Source organism: Lepisosteus platostomus, chromosome 6 (assembly GCF_059453375.1).
Source record: "Lepisosteus platostomus isolate fLepPlt1 chromosome 6, fLepPlt1.hap1, whole genome shotgun sequence".
Taxonomy (NCBI): domain Eukaryota; kingdom Metazoa; phylum Chordata; class Actinopteri; order Semionotiformes; family Lepisosteidae; genus Lepisosteus; species Lepisosteus platostomus.
Window position 1 is genome coordinate 52530533 of NC_142616.1, and position 22338 is coordinate 52552870.

Consider the following 22338-nt stretch of genomic DNA (forward strand, 5'->3'; position numbering starts at 1 on the left):
TTACAAGAAAGTCTTCACCCATTTTGATACACACTTTACATTAAACAAATTATAACATTTCTTCCTAAGTCATGATTTAATCATAGGATAAACGTACAATTGTAAACACGGTTAAGTATTAGTTTCTCTCCACGTCACTGCAAATTCATGAAAGTCCTTATATTTTATGAAATTTTAAAAAACAAAAGGTGAAAATAAAGACATTTTAAAGTTGTAAATTTTATTTTTTCGAAATCTACAAGCAAAAACGTTTAATCAAAAACTAAAGTTCAAATAGACAGCACATTCTATAAGGCTCAAACCCTAAGAGAACACAAGGCACCATTCTGTTCTGTAAAAAAAAATAACCAGTATGATAACTCCAACTGAAACCACTATCATATTAAAGACAAAAATCAATTTGTGTATTGTAAAAGGATGGTTTAATAAAAGGATAATTGGTGCATTTGAAAGAATCGCTTTTATAGCTTTATGTGCCAAACATTTGATTTTGTAAAATATTACTAACATAACATTGTGCTTTAGTGCATTTTCACATTGATAGACCTGAGATACAGAAGAACAGGCCTCATGACTGACTTTAATCAACCTTGACAAATGTATTTGGATAAAAATGCAACATTCGTGGCCAGAATACATTTTAAATAGTATGGATTTCTTTAAGAAACATTTTTGTAGAACTTCAGACTGCACAAAAACAATACAAAAAAAAACTTAAACCTGTCTACCACTGTTTACACTTGCTGAACGAGAATGGGGTCTAGCAATAGGTCTGGCAGGACAAGTGTACATTCATATACTCTCATGCAGCACTCTACCATACATGTAAAACATCACCTCTTTGGTTACAGAGTAATTAATGTACAAACTACCCCGATTTGTAGTCATAATACAGGCATTTTGGAAGTACATCAAATTATTTTTAAAAAAGTAATGAACATTTATTAGAATTTGCAATACAAGTGTCTCCAAAAACATTTGAAAACCAAACAAGTCAAAAAAAAGATTACAGCAGAGAGCAGACAACAAAAATGTTCTTCCGGTTGCAGAAAATGTAACAGAAGGAAATGGCAGAAGAATATGACCTGCATTATGAAGTACATGATCTGGGTGAAGATGTTATCTTGGGGGAGTTTCCAGTAAGGTAACCTATTTATTCTACGTGCAGCGCACAAAATAAGAGGAACTTTCCAGTATAGATCATAACCATAAACACATAATATGTAATATTCCTTAAATTAGAAAATCCTCATATTCATTCTATATGCGCTACAAATTGTCACAAGTGTCATTATCTGCTCATCTTTAAACATCTGCAGTTTTACATTTTTTGTTAATAAAGGATATTTCACAAATTCAAATATATACATAATAAAAGGGTTAGGTTTCAGCAAACTTTGTGTCAGTTTTTAAGGCATTGAACATGAGATGCTACATGGCTCCAACAATTAGGTAATGCAGTCTCAGGATTAAAAAACAATAATTTAGGTGAAAACTAAACATGGACAAACCTAATGGACTATTTACAATAACTACATAAGGAGTACTTACTGGTGTCAAAAACTCCAGTTGCATTATGAGATAGCTTTTTAAACTTCCCAATATCACAGCTTAACAATGAACTTTCTTCTGGTCTGAAAATCATAGCAGTACACTTGACATGAACTAGAAAATCATTAAGTGTATATTGAAGATACTGTTGAAAAATATGTACAATCAATTGGCACCACACATAGAATAAACCGATATACCATACTGTTAACACAGTAGACAAAAAGAAAAACCCATACAGTGCAACTGAAATAATGAAAACCAGTGCAGTGTCTTTCTTGAAATTAAAAGAAGCTGTGAAGTGAACTGTTTTCATGGGACCAAGGAACTATCCACATTATTGAACACTCTAGGAATGCTTATTAAGATTATTTATGATTGAAAGCAAAAAATGCAAATGAATACAGATCAATTAAAAGAAGCAGATTCTGTGTAATGTGCACTTCTGGTTTAAAGTGTTAATTTTAAAACACCCCTTGGATATCTTACATTGCAAACCAGTAAAAACTTTTCAGTAAACTGCAGATGAAGAAAATGCCAAATGAAATAATATCAAAAGCACTTAAAATTCCACTACCTTTAAGCATCCAAATTGAATAAAAGCTTTAGTTTTCTCCAACTGCTATTTTCTCAAGTTACTGCAGTTAATGAACAAGTGAAAATATGAAACATGCTTTCTTTTGGGATTTGGATTACAGGATGAAGTTATTTAAAATATGTTTGAACCTATCTTACACTTTATCAGCAGAGATGGTTGTTTTTCTTATTTTACCACAAATCATTTCAAAGTAAAGAAAAAAATTCTACCGTAGTGTGTAGGCTATGAAGAAGTCCAGTCTGGTTTCTAAGCTCAACTCACAAACAAAAAAGTGGATACACGTCAAAATAGAGAGACAGTAGTGAAATAATACTGTAATTACTTTGTAATCATGTGATATTTACACTGAAAAACATGTAATTACATAAATAATTGTATAACCAATATTGTAAATGCATTACGTAAATTTTACTTCAGCAATGTGTATTACTTCAAGTTTAAATGTGTATCTACATTTTTAAACATTACCAATATTGCACTGTAGTTACACTTTTTAATACATGTAATTGCACATAATAATCCTATGACTGAACCAGAAATCACACTGTAAGTGTAAGCTTATAGCATGGTATTCTATATTTGCAACTCGTGTATGTTAATAATTACATAATGCTGTTACACTATTGGTCATCTGATTATGTAAATAGATGTATTTCAAAGTGTAAATACCACATAAATTACAGGGTACTGTAATTACAGTGTTAATACATTGTAATTAATGTCACGGTATTTTGAAGTGTATCCAAAAAACTGTAGACTTGTACAGGACATTAATGTCTTGATCGCCCTCCTTCAAAAGCATGATGCTCCTCATGAGCTGAAAAACAAAATAACATTCAGTTTTAAACTAAAAGAACACAAATATTTAATTTTAATGCAAAGATAAAACTAATAAATGAAATACAGGGTTACATTCATTTTGCAACTTTCTGTATAACTATATGCTCACCCTGCTCATTTTATAATATTTTAACGGGAAATTAAGTAGCTTGTTAAATGTTTCATATTTTTAAAAAGCTTCACATTTTTTGCTTAACAAGAATCAAAATACTGTACTTTGTTAAATAAAAGCATTTAATGTGAGACATTTGCTTCACAAAAGCCAAACCCTTTGTGGGATATGTCAATTTAAATTCCACAGACATAGATAATGCTATGTTCAATATACTTACGTTTATAAAATACAGCTTTAAAAGATATGTGGGGGAGAAGCTCATGGATCTTCCCTAAAATATTAGCTTCACTTGCAAAAGAAGCATTCACGTTCCATACTTGAACAACGTCTTCTCGCTCCCGAACACTAACACTGACACCAACTACTTCATCTTCTAGAGAGAGAGAGATACTGACTGTGAGCATTGTATCATTTCAGGTTCACTGTAGTGTGCAATCACTCATATGACAGTGTCTGAATTCACAAAACTAAAAAAAAAACTCCCATAACCTGCACCGTTTTTGAAACATCTGCTCAAGTGGTCTGGAGTGTGGCTGGAATTTTACGGAATAATGTTATTTCAACATTTTTGAAATGTATACAAATACAATATGTGTTGACCGTAAAATAATTCCATATATACTAATAGAATATATACAATTGTATATATATAAATATATATTTTAATATATATATAAAATAACAAATATAATACATATTAAATATATATATATAATATATAAAAAGTTGTAAATATAGAACAGGAAATATCTATATAAGCCACACCCACCTCTCCTGCTACAAAATACAACCTGCTTATAGGATGCACAGGTTACCACGATGATGTATGGTTCAGGCCATTCAAAACCCAAAACCTAGACCAACACCCCCCTACTGTATGTTCATAACCATCACATTTATATTACTCTCTTATGAAACAAATGCCATTTTAAAATGTTATTTTTCTTTTACCTGATGCACAGTAATCAGCAAACTGTTCCCCAATGGTGGCAAGTAACAATTCTTTCCAGACTGCAGCCTGAAACAAAATACATACAATAAACACTTGTTTTTTATCCACGTGGTTAAAAACAAATTTATAAACAAATACACACATACAGTGCTTTCTTTGGGAACTTTCATCTTCCAAACCCCACCTTTGGCATTACTTTCTTCTTCCCTAGAAAACAAAAATTACAACAGAGAAAATGTTTCAGACTTCCAGATGGTAAGTTTTATTTATGGCTTAATTGTTAACTATTTTTAACAATGTCAGCAATGTGCTGGGAAAATAAGTTTAAATTCTATTTACCTTTCTAGTGCAAAAATGACAATAGTGCAGAAGTCTTACCAAAGAGGTCGTCTTTCCCCACGCATTAGGTGATAACTACACCTCAGGGGCAGGTTTGTCACTGGAGGGATGTTATTGTAGACACTCCAGAAGCTCTAAAGAAAGATTTTAATGGTGAGAGAAAGAAACAAATTCCAATTTGTTTTAGCTTCCTATTTAAAAAGGTTCACAACTTTGTGTACAAGCTGCTTCATATAAGACTATGTAAGAAATGGAAAGATATATGTTTACTTTAAAGTTGGTTTCATCTGAGCACCACAGCAAACATTAAAAAAACGTCCGTGTTGAGTTTAGCTTGTGCTCAAAAGTTTTCTTATGACAGTTCTTTGACTCACACATTTTGAAAAAACACTGCAATGAAGTAAAGCTCTACCTCAGGTTTCACAATTGGTGTTTTTAGTAAATGTTAGCTGTTTTTCTGCTTGCTCGTTTGCTATCCTTTTGACTTATTGTTTTATTGTTTATTTAATTAACCATTTGTTTATCTATTTAATTAACCATTTTCTTACTGTTTGCACACTTTGGACCCCCCCCCCCTTGAAATCCACAAAGAGTTACAGTGTCTTAATGTACTGCAGGTGTTTGCTGTCATTAACATGTCATTAACCAGGATGATGCAGATTAAAATTAGAAGACAGGGCAATTTACTATTAGTTATAAAGGCTTTTGAGCTTACTTGTTCTCTTGCAAAGTGGTAATATGTTGTGTTTCTTCTATAGGATACACTACCTCTTTTGGAAATGACAACTGTCTCAGATCATCTTATTTTAATGCTCTGAGTCACAGCTACCGATTTTCAATCCAGTGGAAGTAATCAGAAGGAACTTTCTGCCTACAAGCCTACATTCTGAATGTAAATCCATTCATTCCTTTTTATTTTTGTGACACACACAAACGTCTAAATTGAATTTCAAATCGGAACACTATCCAACTCATTGCAGAAACACCTTCGAACCTAATCTGCGCCTGTGGCTAGAAGGTTGCCGGTTCAAATCCCGCAGCCGGCAGAGGAATCCTACTCCGTAACCCCAACTGCTCCAGGGCAGACAATGGCAGACCCTGCGCTCTGATCCCAGGCTCTCTCCCTATCTGTGTGTCTGTGTGTCTCATGGAGAGCAAGCTGGGGTATGTGAAAAGACAATTCCTAATGCAAGAAATTGTAAAGGGTTAATAAAGTGATATTATTATTATTATTATTATTATATTCTTACCTGCACTGTCTGTACCGTGTAGATCTTTTTAAGGTTGGATTCACACTCGGCAGCCGTTGTTCCAGGTAATGACCTAAGGAAAATAAAAAATCGTCACTTTACAACTGTTAATCAGCATAGGGCAATTCTGTAGTCAGTGTAGTCCTGGCTATACTGTTGTGGTATTTAGTGTAAACCTTCATTTGTCATATGTGGCTCTGCAATAAACGAGAATGAAATGCATGTAGTGCGTGCTTTGAACAATACTTGACTAAAGCATCTCAAGTTCTGGCACAACACCACAGAGAATCGGAACGATCAAACTCAAGAGAAAAATACTGATATTACAATGTCATTCTAACTGATTTATAATACTTTGGTATTTGTAATACTTGTCAGTACTGGTTTAGAAAAATAGCCTAGACAACATATTAATGTTGCGAGGAAACAAGAATCCCTTATTTAAAGAAAATGATCTACTAGGAGAAAACAATGCTTTGCTAGGAATACTTTTTTCACACTAGGGGGCAGACTTGTGCACATATTAGTCGCGCACAAAACTGAACTAAGCAAATGACGAAAAACGTTTCTTTTTCTTCCTTTACAATATAACACAAGGTGTGTGAACACATTGACTTAATGGTTAAGCGAGGACAGTGTAATTTAGGATGTGGAATGTTTACTGTCCAGATATAAATAGGAAATGCCAAATTAACTAAAGTTCACAGGAACATGAGATATTGATTTATTGATCAATCCAGTTTGTTAACAAGAGGGAATTATCTTCTAGATAAAGCTCTCAAACACTCTGGGTGGAATTTCAAAAGACTGAAAAAAAAAAAGAAATCACAGGTTAAAATATTGGAGATCATCTAAGCCAAAAGAGGGGAACTTAGTGATCTAGAAAAAACAATTAAACTAAGGCCCATTACACAGATACTACCTACATCCATCCATTTTCAGTCTGCTGTTCCTGGTAAGGATCAAGGCAAGAAGCCAAAGTTAAACCTTCAAAACATGGACTAGCTAATGCATATTAGATTGAGGTCCAGCAAGAATATCAGTCAGAATGGAAAATATGGGCCTGGCCTAATTATCTCAAATACTAAATCGTAAGCCTTTAAGTGTGCTTAAGAGGACCTTACCTTTTTTAATTGTATGACAGAGTGCTCTGCAACACCTACAGTACATATTATTAGATCATCAAATATACCACAAGAGGGTGCTAATAAAATGTTAGAAACAAGAGTCCAGAATTCACTAGCCTCATATTATCATCTGTGACGGCCATAACACTACTAGTTTTTGAAGTACACTTTATGTCTTACTCACAGGGCTCATTATTACTGTCTACTTCAGTTTTATCCCAGGATGGTTTTCAAGTGAAATGTGGACATTCTAAGGGAAATGTACTGTTGCGTAGCTTCAGTTGTCGGTCTATCTTCATCACAATACGCACAAATCCATTCCTCACACTTGTTGTATTGCATCTCAAAGGAAACCACTGTCTACCACCACTGAAGTGCAGCACCCCACCCAGACCACGCAAGACAGCCATTGTGTGTCAGCAGGCCACTAAACAGCAGTTCAGATGGAGATATGAGAAATAACCTCTTTTGAACTGTAAAGAATCTTCAATAGGCCAGACTGAAAAAACCTCATGTTGATTCAGTCAGGACTTCTCTGCTCTTAGAATTAGTACCATGAGACTTCAATAACCAAGCACTCAGGAACTGAAATTTACATTTCCTTCATGGCACCTTCTATAGCACAATGTTCCTATCACCATAATGGGGCACTGGCTTGAAAACTCGGGTGGAGAGAGAAAGGAGCCATCTACTTTTCTACAAAGTCCTAGAACTTACCCTTACTGGCATGCCAAGGGATTTTTAGCAGGAATAAATGACTACTAAACCACAAAGAAATTAAGTTACAAAAGAAACAATGGTTGACTGTTCTGAAATTCTCAGCAGCATGCTATCTAATGAAAGCTAATTGGTGTAGAAAAAAATGATTCACTTAGTTTATTTACTACATTATTTTTAGCGGGGCTAGTCTATTATTTTCACAGGAAAGCTCGCAATCTTTTTTTCACCTCAGAAATATCGCTAGACTACACCCTATGCTATCACTAACTGTAGCTGAAAAGCCGATCAACACATTTGTGTTCTCTCAAATTGACTACTGTAATGCTCTACTCGCCGAGGTATCTTAATCTACTTTGAACAAACTGCAGTACTTCCAAAATTCAGCAGCCAGAATCCTTACCAGGTCTAGTGCAAATGATCACATCACTCCTATCCTGGAGTCCTTGCACTGGCTTTCGGTCAAATTCCGTGTAGACTTTAAAATCCTCATCCTCACCTGTGGCTCTGCGTGGCTTGGCACCTCAGTACCTGTCTGAACTATTATCGCCCTACTCCCCACCTTGCAACCTTCGCTCTTCTAATTCTGGTCTCCTTACTGTCCCCCAAGCCCGTCTACATTGTATGGGTGACAGGGCCTTCTCCTGTTATGCCCCCAAGCTCTGGAACTCTCTCTCCAAGGATATCAGAGAGTCAACTTCTCTAAACTCCTTCAAATCCAGACTCAAAATTTTCTTCTTTAGAAAAGCCTTTACTTAACTGGTTCCATTCTTCACCCCTCTGGTTTTCTTAGTACCACCATCCACAGTCTCCTCTGTATATTGAAATTGTGTTTTATCTTGTGTATTCTTTTTATTTATTGTTGTTGTCATTCTGTAAAGTGCTTTGAGAAGCCACCTTTAAAGGCGCTATATAAAATAAAATTTATGATTATTACAATTCATGCTGCTGCTTACATTTTTCACTGTTAATTGTCAAGTCAAATATTTTGGACAAAACTGCAGTTACTAGGAAAGCAAAGTTAGATGTTTGCTCACTTCAGCACCTTTGGAAAGATTTGGTTTTGTTCAACATCAAGACCGTGCTGTTTGTGCTCAATGTTGTGATAGAGTTGTCTGTTACACATCAAGTGTCCAACAACAGTTTCAGACAAAACACACTTTACGCAGAGAAGTCTGAGTCTATCAAACATGCCATAGTGAGGTACAGAAAACAAAGCATTTTTACTAACTGCTGTGGAACTCAAAGTTTCAGGAAACATCTGTGAAACAAACTTGAAACTACTGAAAGAAATCACAGCATCTGTATCACGACCTGCTGAAAGTCTGCCACTGAAATTTGACTGGTTGAAGAAAGTGGCATTTTCACTGCTCTTAGCATTTGGATACCATACAAATCCTACATTGAAATTTTGTTCTCTGTAATATTTATATTTCGAAGCACTGAAACTCAAAATTATTTTAATGTGACATTGTTTTATGTTAGAAAATATTCTTAAGAAAAATAAAAAACTGCAATATGCTGTTTGCATACGTATTCAATCACTGTGTTGCGGAAGCTCTAAGTTTACACAGGTGAAAAACAATTGCCCTAATGAGGACACAACTGCCTTACAATTTGGCCTCTACCTGTGAATCATTAAAATAACTCCCACATTTTCTGGACAAAAACCCCACAGTTAAGGGATCATTAGTCAGGTTGTGAATCTGAAGGACAGCTAGGAAAATTAAGACTAAAGAGCATTCCAAAGAAGTTAAGAGAAAGGAAAACAAATGCATAAATGAGGAAAAGGTTACAAAACAATATCCACGTGTTTGGATGTTCCAGTGGGCACTGTTGGTTCAATTATCAGGAAGTGGAAGCTACATCAAACCACTCAGACACTGCCTAGAAAAGGTTGTCCCTCACCCTGCAGTCTATGTGGGTCCTAATGCCCCAGTATAGTGACGGGGACACTATACTGTAAAAAGGCGCTGTCCTTCAGATGAGACGTGAAACTGAGTCATTAGAAATCTCAGGGCGTTCCTTGAAAGAGTAGGGGTGTTACCCTGGCCTCCTGGCCAAATTTCCCATTGGCCCTTACCAATCATGGCCTCCTAATGATCCCCATCTATGAATTGCCTTCATTACTCTGCTCTCCTCCCCACTGATAGCTGATGTGTGGTGAGTGTTCTGGCGCACTATGGCTGCCGTCACATCATCCAGGTGGGGCTGCACATTGGTGGTGGTGGAGGGGAGTCCCCATTACCTGTAAAGTGCTTTGAGTGGAGTGTCCAGAAAAGCGCTATGTAAGTGTAAGCAATTATTAATTATTATTACCTCTGTGAACAGGTATTTTCACACATAATGTCAGTTCACTGTCCTTCCTATAGCTAATAGCAACTGAACACCCAGAGACTTGCATGCTGCTCAGCAAGGGCAAGAATCACACTGAGAAGTGCATATTATTTTCTTGATTTTAGATATGATATTTTTTTATTGCTCAAAATGCAAATGTGAGTATTATTGACATTAAAAAAGTATTTACTGCATGCAAATCTAAAAAACCAAGTGCATGAGCTAACTCTTTGCATGTCTGTCCTTAAAGGTTGATGACCCCTGTAGATCCTCTCTTTTAAGATGGCTGCGGCTCCTTAACAAAAGTTTATGTATTAGCAAGCTGATGTGTGTACATCCCGGTATGACAGGACAGCAAATGCAAGTTTACTCAGCTTTAGAAAGCAATCATAAATTGCCCTGCTTTGTGTTTGTCTTTTAAAGTCTTCACAGAAACCTTTAGCATTTCATACTATTTGAAAATTACAGTTCAAGAAACATTCTGATCAGTACAAATTGAGTTTATTGATAACAAACAAATTGAAATAGCCAAAAATGAACTAAAAGCCAAGGCCAAGTATCTGCAGATCTTATGCAATGTACGTATAAATTGCAGAAAGCAACAACAGGGTACAGGAAGAAGTAAACGTTTACACAGCGACCTTGATCTTCAACAGAAATGAAACGTCTTTAACTCAATGAAACATTATAATAATAACAATAACAACAACAACTCTATAACTTAAAGAACATATTTATCACACAATGATTTTTTTTAAGTTACTCCTAATTACCACATCACACCTGCCAGCTGAGACTGGTACCAGCTAGGAAACACACTGAAATAACAGACCTATTTAATCATTCATAACTCAGCTGGAACAAAACCTTGGGCACCCATAGCTTTCCAAAACAACAGAAAATTTAGTATAGAAGTCTGTCACTTCATAGGAGGGTGGGGGTGACTTCCAGGACTACAGCCATTTAACCACTGCAGGTGGCCTTAAACTACTTTCCTCTACAAAGAGGATTCCATGTAACAGTGTGACATAAAAGCAACCTGATAAGGCCTGAAATCTGAAACAATAAATAATTTATGTTCCTTCAATTTTAGTGCATGCAATAAGAGTTTTTTGCGTAATTATGAAATGCAGATCTGGTGCTAAAATTCCACAGAACAAAGCATTCACAGCTGAAAATCTGAACCACCCCATCTTAAAGACTACAGCAGACTGAAATGTTAATACTAATTCAGACTAACAAAGACCTACTTTGTAGATTTAAGTTTAATTTGATGCAAATGAACACAATGTGAGGACGACCAAAACAATGCTTAAGACAAATGTAAAAGAAAATGTATGCAAGCTAGGATAGTGAAAGACCATTATTTGTCCATTTATCTATTGGTTCTGGTTTTGAGTGACTGTTTTTCATCATAACACCTCTTTAAAACTACCAAGAGCTGGATGGAGTTGATGATTAAAAACAGAAACATTCATCATTGTTTAACAAGAGTGGTTTGCCTTACATTCATATCTTGGCTGCACTGCTTATTTCATCTGTATTTGCAAGAGAAACACTGCTGACAGGAGACATTGATCACTCGTTCCCAAATCTGTTTGGTCTTATTTTTCCAACTTTCCAGCTATACTCATCTAGCCTCCAGTGTGTCTTTGAGCTTTTGATTTTCACCACATGTACAAGAGAACTGATGACAAACATTTCAACATTAAAGTTCTATATGCAGGCACACTGTCTGAAACACAACCACAGCTTTTCAGATTCAAACAATTGATATAATAAAAGTATCTCAAACACAGGTAAAACTGTATACTTTTGCACTCATTGGGACACAGGTTGCTTAAATAATAGTAATTTCATTTTAAAGGTAGGTGTGTTGGTACCTCAATACAATGAAAAGCAGAAGCTACAGTCAATTCATAAAGCCAGGTTGTACTGAATAATGTGGGCTTTAGATCCCATGACTCAGTGATAGAAAACTGACACTGAGGTTTATAGGGAGTTCAGAGTAACAGAGGAAAATATTCTAGGCAAACAGCAGTACTGAAACATGATGCCTGTGCAATCAACAGACAAAAACAAAATCAAATCCTGGACACATTCATCCCCCAGTGTCCAAAGTCATAGTTAAAGATTTTGAAAATGCAGAAAAACAACACGTCAGCTCTGTCTGGTGTTGTTTCACATTGCCCTCTGACAACACTTAAGATTACCAGTAGTGTTACAAAGACATACTTATCAGTATTACATGAAACTTTAAACAGAAAGTTTAAAATATTAACAAAAACAGTCTGTTAAAATATTAAAGTCATACTTCAGGCTCTGTTGCAAAACATAAGGAAGTTAAGACATCAACTTGTTTTTTTTTCTGAAATTAATAATAATAATAATAATAAACTTTATTTTATATAGCGCCTTTAAAGGTGGCTTCTCAAAGCGCTTTACAGGATGACAATAACAATAAATAAGAAGACTACAACAATAAATAAGAAAAATTTCACAAGACAGGACACAATTATAATTACAGCAATACAACAATAACAATAGAGGAGACCGTGGAAGATGGTATTAAGAAGAGCAGAGGGGTGAAGAATGGAACCAGTTAAGTAAAGGCTTTTCTGAAAAGGAGGGTTTTGAGTCTGGATTTGAAGGAGTTTAGAGAAGGTGACTCTCTAATATCCTTGGGCAAGGAGTTCCAGAGCTTGGGGGCATAGCAGGAGAAGGCCCTGTCGCCCATACAATGTAGACGGGCTTGGGGGACAGTAAGGAGGGCAGAATTTGAAGAGCGGAGGTTGCGAGGTGGGGAGTAGGGCGATAAAAGTTCAGACAGGTATTGAGGTGCCAAGCCATGTAAAGCCTTGTAGGTGAGCATGAGGATTTTAAAGTCTACGCGGAATTTGACCGGAAGCCAGTGCAAGGACTCCAGGATAGGAGTAATGTGAACACTTGCACTAGATCTGGTCAGGATTCTGGCTGCTGAATTTTGGACATACTGCAGCTTGTTCAGAGTAGATTTAGATACCCCAGGGAGCAGAGCATTGCAGTAGTCAATTCGAGAGAATACAAATATGTTGATCAGCTTTTCAGCCACAGTTAATGATAGCATAGGGCGTAGTCTTGCGATATTTCTAAGGTGAAAAAAAGATGTTTTGACAGTATGCTGTACATGTGGGTCGAATGTTAAGCCAGAATCGAATATAACCCCAAGGTTTTTCAATTTTGATTGGAGCTCAAGTACAGAGCCATCTACAGACAGGGTTACAGGACTGGCTTTGCGAAGTTGATGGGGGGTACCAATAAGCATGACTTCAGTCTTGTCACAGTTAAGATGAAGGAAGTTTTGAGTCATCCAAATTTTTATGTCAGAGATGCAATTAGATAGAATAGAGACAGCCACATCAGTGTCGGGTTTGGTATGGATGTATATTTGAGTATCGTCAGCGTAAAAATGAAAGCTGAGGCCATGTGATCTTAAAAGCTGACCAAGTGGGAACATGTAAATGCTGAAGAGCAAGGGGCCCAGTATTGAGCCCTGAGGGACACCAGACTTGACAAGACCAATTTCAGACCTGTACCCATTGAGAGAGACAAAGTGACAGCGATCAGTGAGGTAAGACTTAAACCATTTGAGGGCAGTGTCAGAGACTCCAAACACAGTCTCGAGACGAGAAAGCAAGATGTTATGGTCAACAGTGTCAAAGGCAGCACTGAGATCAAGAAGGATGAGTATGGAAAGAGAACCAGAATCAGAAGCTATTAGGAGATCGTTGGTGACTTTGACTAGGGCGGTTTCTGTGCTGTGAAGTTGACGGAAGCCAGATTGGAGGGGTTCGAAAAGGTTGTTTGTCATGAGGTGGTTATGTAACTGAAGTGTGACAGCACGTTCTAGAATTTTAGAGAGAAAGGGTAAGTTGGAGATGGGGCGAAAGTTGTTAAGATTGTCGAGAGCCATGTTAGGCTTCTTTGGCACTGGGGTAATAGCAGCAGTTTTGAGGACCGTTGGTACAATGCCGGTGCTCAAGGATTCATGTATTATATTGAGGACAATGGGACAGAGAGAAGAGAAACAGGACTGGAATAAAGTGGTGGGAATGGGATCTAAAATAGATGTGGTGGGTTTCATGCGCGTAACTAGTTTGTTTAGGGATGCTGAGTCAAGAAGAGATTATCTGAAAGATTAAGTATGTTGCCTGAAGATGTAAAAAGACTGAACTTCTATGAGCACCAAAGATGACAAATTTGGGAAAATAATATTTTAAAGTATCATTTAGTGGATTTTTAAAAGTACAAAAAAAATGTATTTAGTATTTTGAAGCACACATCAATGTTAGCCAACACTGAGGGACAATTGTTGCTAAGTGACCCAAAGGTTATGAAATAAAATTATTATTAGCAGCGGGTAGCCAAGTTAACTGCCAGATTTGAAGCCGACTTGGAGGAACATGTAAAATTCCACATTGAGAAGGAAGAAGAAACAAGACGCTGTGGCTCAGCTTTTGAACTCTCTTCAGGTGTGAGACGGAGAGTAAATTGGCAGGGATACGCTTCTCGCAGGAGAACAAAGGACAGAGAAGATGAGAACGGGCACACAGGTAAGAGAGTGTCCAAAACAAAGGGAGATCCTGAAGAGAGGTGCGAAAAGCTGAAATCTGTAACTGAATGCTAAGGATTTAAAAATCTATGGAGATGATGCAGTGTGCCACACTAAGCATGACATGTGTTTTTTGTCCCCCCAGTTGGAATGAAAAGCTTCACATCTAAAAGGCTAAATCAAAGCAGAGTTACAGACGAAGCATGGAGAGGTTAATATCATGCTGAATGGTAAAAAGAGAAGATTCCACAGTTGAACCACTGCATTTTGTTTTATGTCTTTTTGTTTGTCAGAGAGGACTCAACCTCTACTTGACCTCTGCAGCTTGCATGCTGAGGGATCTAGTCACTACTTAACCTCTTTAGGATGCAATTATGGCCAAAGAAAACACAAGCTACACACACACACTAGCAAAGCTAGACTCAGAAAAAGTGTACATATTCAGCTAGACGGAAGAATTTATTTTCATCATGAGAGTCAAAATCAACACCGCATTATTGGCAAGACAAAAAAAGATGTGGTTACAAATTGTAAAAAGCACATTTTCAATACATAAGGCAATATGAAAACAAGAAACAGAACATATAAGCACAAGTTGGATTGTCTTTATGACCAAGAAAATAAATTCCAAAACAATTGGAAACCTGTTTTCTTTAAATGCCGAAGGAGGATTATTAAGAAAATTCAAGAGATCTCTTTTAGTAAGTTACCGTTTAAACAGAGAAGCATTCATGCCACCTAGAAATAGCAACCAGCCTGACATAAGAAAACATCAGCACATTTTTGCCATGCTAATCTCGAATTTTCTGCTAACCTCATTCCCCAAGATAGACAGTACTTTAACATTATACAAGGTACAAAACAAATTAAAAATTATTAGTAAAAGAACACTGAACTCGTGATTTCTGACACTTTTTTCACCAGTTGAAGCAACTTTGCAGAGTCATCTTCTGTCCAATCATTGCAAATATTTTGCAAAATATACAACTACATGTCCATTTTTATAGTAGAAATGCAGTTATTGACAGAAAAGTCCAATCTTTTGTTTTTAAAAATTATTTTAACTTTCGGCTTTAACATGCATCACATTCACATTACAGACTGATTTTCAAACTATAAAAGTTCTTCAAGTCTTTGCTAGTTGCACAGCAAAAAGCATAATTATTTTAAGACTTCAAGATAAGCACTTTTAAGATCATAAACATACAACGTTTTGTCATCTGACCGATTTATGATCTATAGAATATTCATAGTCAAAACATATGAAGCACTTCTGGATCATGTGGTCTAACTTCATTGCTGAAACTAAATTAATCAGATAATTTAAAAACTGGCTGAGGTCTAGATCAAGGAACACAATGGACTAAGCAGCCACCCCTCGTTTGCAACTTGTCTTAAGTGGAAGGACATACTAATCTAGGAAGAACAAAATGAAAGGTTAATTAGAGAGGCTGTGCATCTTGCTTGGCCAAATGTTTTTATAGCCTATTGGCTTTGGCCTTTTAAATGAAAAGACTGGGGGGATGCCAATACAGAAAAACAGAAGAAAATGGTAGCAAAACGTTATAAAAGAGGATACAAAGGAGACCAATTGGCCTGTATAGCTGTATAATGGTTGTTAGCAGTCTAATGACACAGAGATCCTGAAAAGAAGCAAGAGTATCAGCTTCCACACTGCTGTGTAGGTTGCCCTAGATCCCCCACAAACTTCCATGTAAAGAAGTTCCCCCAGTTCAATTCTTCAATCGGTTACCCCTCATAGACCTCTCTTTTTCACACTTCAATCTTGCCTACGAGTCCAGGGCATAGCTCAGATCAGTTTGCCCGTCTTTCCTCTTTTCCCAATGCGAAAGGTCCGACTTCAAACCACACAGCCGACACTGGTGAAGCCAAGGGATTTTAAATCGGGCCTTTAAAATAAGAAGGATGTGCCAGACAGAATCCTGTAAATGCTCTTTTAACCATTTAAACTTGGTGCGTTAGAGCGTCTGCATCGTATTTGCAGAAGGTCCTAATTAGCTCAACTTGCTAGAAAAGTCCCAGGTACACAATTTAACAGGAGAAAGCACCAGTTTTTTTTCAAACCATCTTACAAAACTCACGTTACGGTATTCGAGTAAGGCTGCATACGTGCAACAGTTAAAATTAGTTCTCTCTGCATGACCGAATAACGCACCATGTCAACAGTGTGCTGACAGATTTAGGCTGCATCCTTTTTGATTTATAACGTACTTGCAATACTCTGAAGGCTTAAGAGCATTTAGGCCTGAGTACAGTCTTGGGCTTGCCTAAAAGCACCCCAAAACAGTTCTCGCTTCATGAAACGGGACTCGGTTTTGCTTACATTTTACTGACAAAAGCAAAAACGAAAATCGAGCTACAGAAAGCTTACACTAGTTTCATCGGGGACTGGCATGTTAGGCCAACACAAACTCAACTGAAACGAATTCCCTTCTATTTGCGCTCCAAAGTCCGATTTTCACTTTGAATTGTTGTTCGAGGCACTCGCACAGGAAAACGTCGATTACACCGTTAAAATAAAAAGCTATTTCCGACTCACTTATCCAGCCAAAAAGTCCACGGAGAATGCAGAGGGAGCGCTGTGCCGTCCTCGTCGTTGTTCGTGATGTTTTCCAATTCCGTCTCGTCGATGTGGATGTTGTTTTCTGGGTTGTTCGCCGGGCTGTTTTGCGTTTCTGCGTTCATCTGCAGGTCGGGAGCTGCAGGAACCGCCATTTTCGCTTTCTTTGCACTGTGTAAAACCAGTAACTGAGAGTTATTTTCACAGTGAGAGTAATACTTCCACGTCCGGAGGTGCTGCCGCTGACTCACCGCCTGCCTGCCGCGTCACCACCACAACAACAGCGCAGTGACGTCACCCCTCCTCTCACCGTGCGCTCCTGGCTGAGCTCGAGCCACCGGGCTACAGAACGCAGGCTGGCTCGGGGGTCGTCGACATCCTCGCATTGCATCCGTTCGTGAGGAAGCTACAGTACATTCTCGAGTTACAGAAGACATTTGTAGGTTTTTTTTCCCCCACCACAATGATATGCAATAAACGGTGCGCATGGACATCAGTGCAGTTGTACCGCATACCACTAACATCCCCTCCAACATTCCAAAACACATATTGTAAGCATTTCACTCCTTTAAAAGTATTCATATAAAACTCAACGTAAGCTTTCGGTAGAACAATAACAACAAGCGTGAGGCATCATATATACAGCAGAAAGATCACCCATTTTGAAACTATCTCTTTGACCGGCTGAATTTAACAAAACTCATGGAGCTGTATTCACAAAATGTTTACCTTTTTACTTAATTACACCCGAAGAAGGCTTCACAGCCGAAACGTTGTTTTCTTTCTTCTCTTTTCAGCATGGAATAAACCTATTACTTTTTCCTATAATACAATTTAATAAAATGTGTATAGTATATTTTAAATCGCCTGTGTACATATACTGTATAATGATCACATAATCCCCTTTGATTTTCTGTCTTTGAAAAGAAACCCAGATATAGTTATATTTTACTTTACGATGGCTACTGGAAAGTGAGACGAGTGCTTTGTCTTTTTTGAAGAGCTGTGCAGTGATCCACTTTGCCAATCTTGTCACCGATGTGAAGTACAATACAATCAATCACGTATGAGTGACAAGAACTACATTGTATTCTGGAATATTGACATTCAGTTAGACTAATCACTGTGCTGTTCTGATTAATCAGAACAAAATGTCTGAATACAAAGCGTGCTATCAGTTTGATTCATGTCAGTGACGTCGTGCTGAGGACAAAGTAAAAATAATTTGGCAGCTCCACATTTGATTACTACACAATTCTCTGGGAAAAGTACAGGGAATTTGGGAATAAATCTTCAATCACATAAAAGGTAAGAATATTATAACAATATTAGTCAATTTGGTAGTTAGTTAAATTGGCCATGTTATGTTTTAAACACAGTTTTACTTTTATTTGCTCCCTGATGCTGTACTGTAACATGCGCTTACTGCAGTATATCACATTAAAAGCACAGTAAAGTCTAGTAAAGCATGATGTTAGTTACCATACTAAACTAAGTACTTGACACCAGTCACATCACACGAAAACGTGCCACAATGCTAAGATTACTTTTTCTACTGTTGATTAGCTTATTGACTCTGATCCGGGAGACTAATCAGTGTGATCAAACACCTATCGGCACACATGATTCAGGAAATCCCTTATTTTACATTTTTATTTGTGTAATTTTCCTGCAAGTGGGTAAATGTAAGTGCTGTTTTGTGAATAACTTTTTTTAAATAAAAAGTGCACTTGAAATATTTAATTCAATCTGTACGGAACTGAATATAGGCTTATACCTACCGTAAAGAACACACATATAAATTGTATACGGTAATTGCTCTATGACGCCACCCAGTGGAAGGAAAATAATCACCTTTTTTATATTAATATTAACGTGGTTTACAAAATCTTAGAAAATGATTGCGCTTTATCTTCCTCTTGAAAAATTGAAGTTGAGCTCTTCAAGGCGCCTATCCCTTTAAAAATAACGGTGTTGGACTTTTTGTAAAAAAAAATATAAACGTGCAACTTGTTCAAATAACTCTTCGAGCGATTTGAGCAAGTGATGAAGACGGTAAAACATGCTAGGAATCATTTATTTCCGTGTTGTGCTCTGCGGCGGTGTGGCATGTATCATTAGCACTGTATCTTTAAAAGTACAGTTGTATAATCTCGAGGTATTTGGGTGTGGGGCTGAACGAAATAAGCTTTTTTTCCCCTCTGCTTTCCTTTTTGAAAGAACAGTTACACTGTAGGCGCCCTATGCGCGGTCCAGCGGATTGATGATAACGCGCTGTTGTACACGAACAGGAGGAAGGAGGCAGAAGAGTGAGAGGGATACGAATGATCTCAGTTCTAATTCTGAGCTCCATCATATTCCATCAAAGCCTTCTCTTCTTCGCGCAGCCTCAATCTCCCCCTAAAACCATCCTATAGCGAAGACCCGTCACCGGAAGTTCAGCTATTTGACAGCTTCAAATATAAATAAATAAACCGTAGTATGCATAGGTTTTTACCGGACTGGAGATGTTCCCATCTTAAGTACTTGAAAAAATTTAAATGCGGTTGATGAATGCGTTGGTTTACAAACTTCCCTTCTTCCGAATTTTATTATTCGCCTCCCAAGGCGAACGAAGGGATAAAAAATAGAGCACCAAGAATGAGAAAAATGCTACAGATCTGTTTTTCTAAATCATTTTTACACAACCGCTTTTGTATGACCACCATAATATGAACGGATATAAACAAAACGAGCTGCTTTATTTTTTAGAACGCAGAAACGCCGAGCAGAAGATTTTTTTTTAATTGGAAGCTCGTCTTACATTGTAATGAAGAAGAATAAAAAGACATGGGTAATTGTGACTTCATCGCGTTGTGTGATGGAAAGAGAAGGGGCCAGTTTCTTTGTCATGTGAAAATGAAGGAATGCGCTGGATTGGAATTTATAACGAATGGGAATGATTTTACTTCGCGTATGCCACATTTGCAGGTGCTCGAGGTACTGAACCCTTAGCAATGACGCACGCATATTTGTGTTTTGTTTTTGTCATCTTTTTATTACTATATTGACGGACTGAAAAAAAAACTCGTGTGTGTTTTTCTGGGATGATAGAGGCTGCGCGGGTGTCAGTTGTTTGGTTGCATAGATGGCGAACGCAACTGAGCTTGGAGAAAGCAACACTTCGCTCCAGAATTATGCCGTTCGGGCTTCTGCAGTGAAGCTGGCATCACTCGGTCTGATCATCTGTATCAGCGTGGCAGGAAATCTTCTACTTTGTTTGCTCATATTGAAAGACAGGAGCTTGCATCGGGCTCCTTACTACTTTCTCTTGGACCTGTGCCTGGCAGATATAATTAGATCTGTTGTGTGTTTTCCCTTTGTGATGATATCCATCAGCAGTGGTTCCAGCTGGACATACAGCGTAATCAGCTGTAAGGTCATCGCGTTTATGGCAGTTCTCTTCTGCTTCCACGCAGCGTTCATGCTCTTCTGCATCAGCGTAACCAGATACATGGCAATTGCACATCACAGATTTTATTCCAAAAGAATGACTCTCTGGACTTGTGTGGCTGTAATCTGCATGGTCTGGACGCTCTCGGTGGCGATGGCGTTCCCCCCGGTGTTTGATGTGGGCACTTACAAATTTATCAAGGAGGAAGAGCAGTGCATTTTCGAACACCGCTACGTCAAAGCGAACGACACGCTAGGTTTTATGCTGATGCTGGCTGTCATCGTGGGAACCACACATGTGGTTTATATCAAAATGCTTTTCTTCGTTTACGACCACCGTAAGATGAAACCGGCTCAGCTGATCCCTGCAATAAGCCAAAACTGGACCTTTCACGGACCGGGAGCTACCGGACAAGCGGCCGCCAACTGGATAGCGGGGTTTGGAAGAGGTCCTACTCCGCCAACGTTAGTGGGCATCAGACAGGCTGCTCATAATCCAAACAAGAGGCTGCTTGTTCTGGAGGAATTCAAAATGGAAAAAAGAATGGGCAAGATGTTTTACATCATCACCCTTCTGTTTCTTTTGCTCTGGTCCCCTTACATCGTTGCCTGCTACCTTAGGGTGTTCGTAAAAGCGAGCTCCATACCCCAGGTCTATCTGACTGCCGCTGTGTGGATGACATTCGCTCAGGCGGGTGTGAACCCTATTCTGTGCTTTATATTTAACAAGGAATTGAGGATTTGTTTCAGAACCCATTTCCCTTGCTGCCTGAGCACACAGACGCCGATGGAGCCATATTGCGTTATATAAGTTTAATATTACTACTAATATTAGTTTGAGATTTTTATTTGAACTGAGATGCAAAGTACTGCAGGAATTCTTAATAACCTTTCAGAGATCCCAGAACGAAAGGGCTTTTTTCTGGCTTGTTTTGTTTATGCGCATGTGAGCGTGTATTCTTGTTTTGTTCAGTTCAGCTATGCAGACCGATCTCGGAACTCCTGGAGATATTGTTTTAAGGCCATATTTTTGCAATAATTGAATGGCAGATGCACAATAATTGTGAAGAAATCATATTTTTTAAAAAGATAAGTCTATTTTTTCAGTATTTAACGCGAACAAGGGAAGGATTGCAGTAGGAGGATGTTTGAACTAAGTGTATTCCACTCCAGTTGGAAGAACTACAGTATTCGCTGGATGTAAATGTTGTACAGATAATACGTACTGCTATTATTCTTTCTTCTTTTATTGAACTATTTCTTTTGCTAAGATTATCTTAAATTCGTTTCAGTGGACAATGTAACAATAATGAGAACAAAAACTTTGCAAACCTCAGTTTTACTTGTTTTGCTATCTCATATTACAGATTGTTTTGTCGGGAGTGTATTGACTAAATGCTTCCTTCTACATTCCCTATAAATGTACCATATTTTTTATTGAGGGTTAAGAGAAAATGCTGGCTGGTAAATACTAATGACTAAAAATGCCTCAATGCTGTAGAAAGTTGTATATTTGAAATGTTTTTACTTGAAAATAAACAATGCGTAACAAAGGCCAATGAATTGTTTTCAAATTTAGCAATGGATAAAAGATAACGTTATTTCAGAGGAAAAATAAGAATTCAGAAAAAAATATAAATGCGGAAATATCTTGACAAGAGCACGCTAGAATCACTATCAGAGTCTAAAAAGTCAGAAATGCTTTTATTTTCAGAAAATAAAAGATATTGAGGAGGTAACAAAAGATTAGAGATAAAATAGTATACGTGTAGAACACAATAGGAATTCTATCATTGTAATTAGATTATAGCCTCCATGTAAAGGGTATGATTTGAGCAGTTCCCACAGAAATTGCACAGAAATACAGAAATTAAGTCTGTGATGAGTGATGTCCAGGTGGAGACTTGG

At 37.4% G+C, this 22338-nt stretch overlaps 2 protein-coding genes across 2 annotated transcripts; one reads left to right on the forward strand and one right to left on the reverse strand.

The window, feature by feature from the left end:
- Positions 1–199: 199 nt before the first annotated feature.
- eif4e3 (eukaryotic translation initiation factor 4E family member 3) lies at positions 200–17286 on the reverse strand. Its single transcript, XM_088636332.1, has 7 exons — positions 16978–17286; positions 5646–5718; positions 4435–4529; positions 4203–4263; positions 4056–4122; positions 3322–3477; positions 200–2966 (listed from the first exon to the last, which is right to left on the reverse strand). The coding sequence occupies exons 1-7, from the start codon at positions 17151–17153 to the stop codon at positions 2920–2922; spliced, it is 675 nt and encodes a 224-aa protein (XP_088492458.1). The 5' UTR covers positions 17154–17286; the 3' UTR covers positions 200–2919.
- A 1787-nt stretch (positions 17287–19073) lies between these two features.
- Positions 19074–21989, forward strand: gpr27 (G protein-coupled receptor 27). Its single transcript, XM_088636333.1, has one exon. It carries the CDS (start codon positions 20126–20128, stop codon positions 21239–21241), a length of 1116 nt encoding a protein of 371 aa, XP_088492459.1. The 5' UTR covers positions 19074–20125; the 3' UTR covers positions 21242–21989.
- The last annotated feature ends 349 nt before the right edge of the window (positions 21990–22338 follow it).

Bases quoted from the DNA above. Each gene is read 5' to 3' on its own strand.
- eif4e3 (XM_088636332.1), bottom strand. From the start codon at position 17,153: ATGGCGGTTCCTGCAGCTCCCGACCTGCAGATGAACGCAGAAACGCAA. The intron at 4,264-4,434 runs GTAAGACTTCTG...TTTGTTTTCTAG, and splicing joins GGGGAAAGACGACCTCTTTG to GGAAGAAGAAAGTAATGCCA. The intron at 2,967-3,321 runs GTAAGTATATTG...TTTGTTTTTCAG, and splicing joins TAAAGCTGTATTTTATAAAC to CTCATGAGGAGCATCATGCT.
- gpr27 (XM_088636333.1), top strand. From the start codon at position 20,126: ATGGCGAACGCAACTGAGCTTGGAGAAAGCAACACTTCGCTCCAGAAT.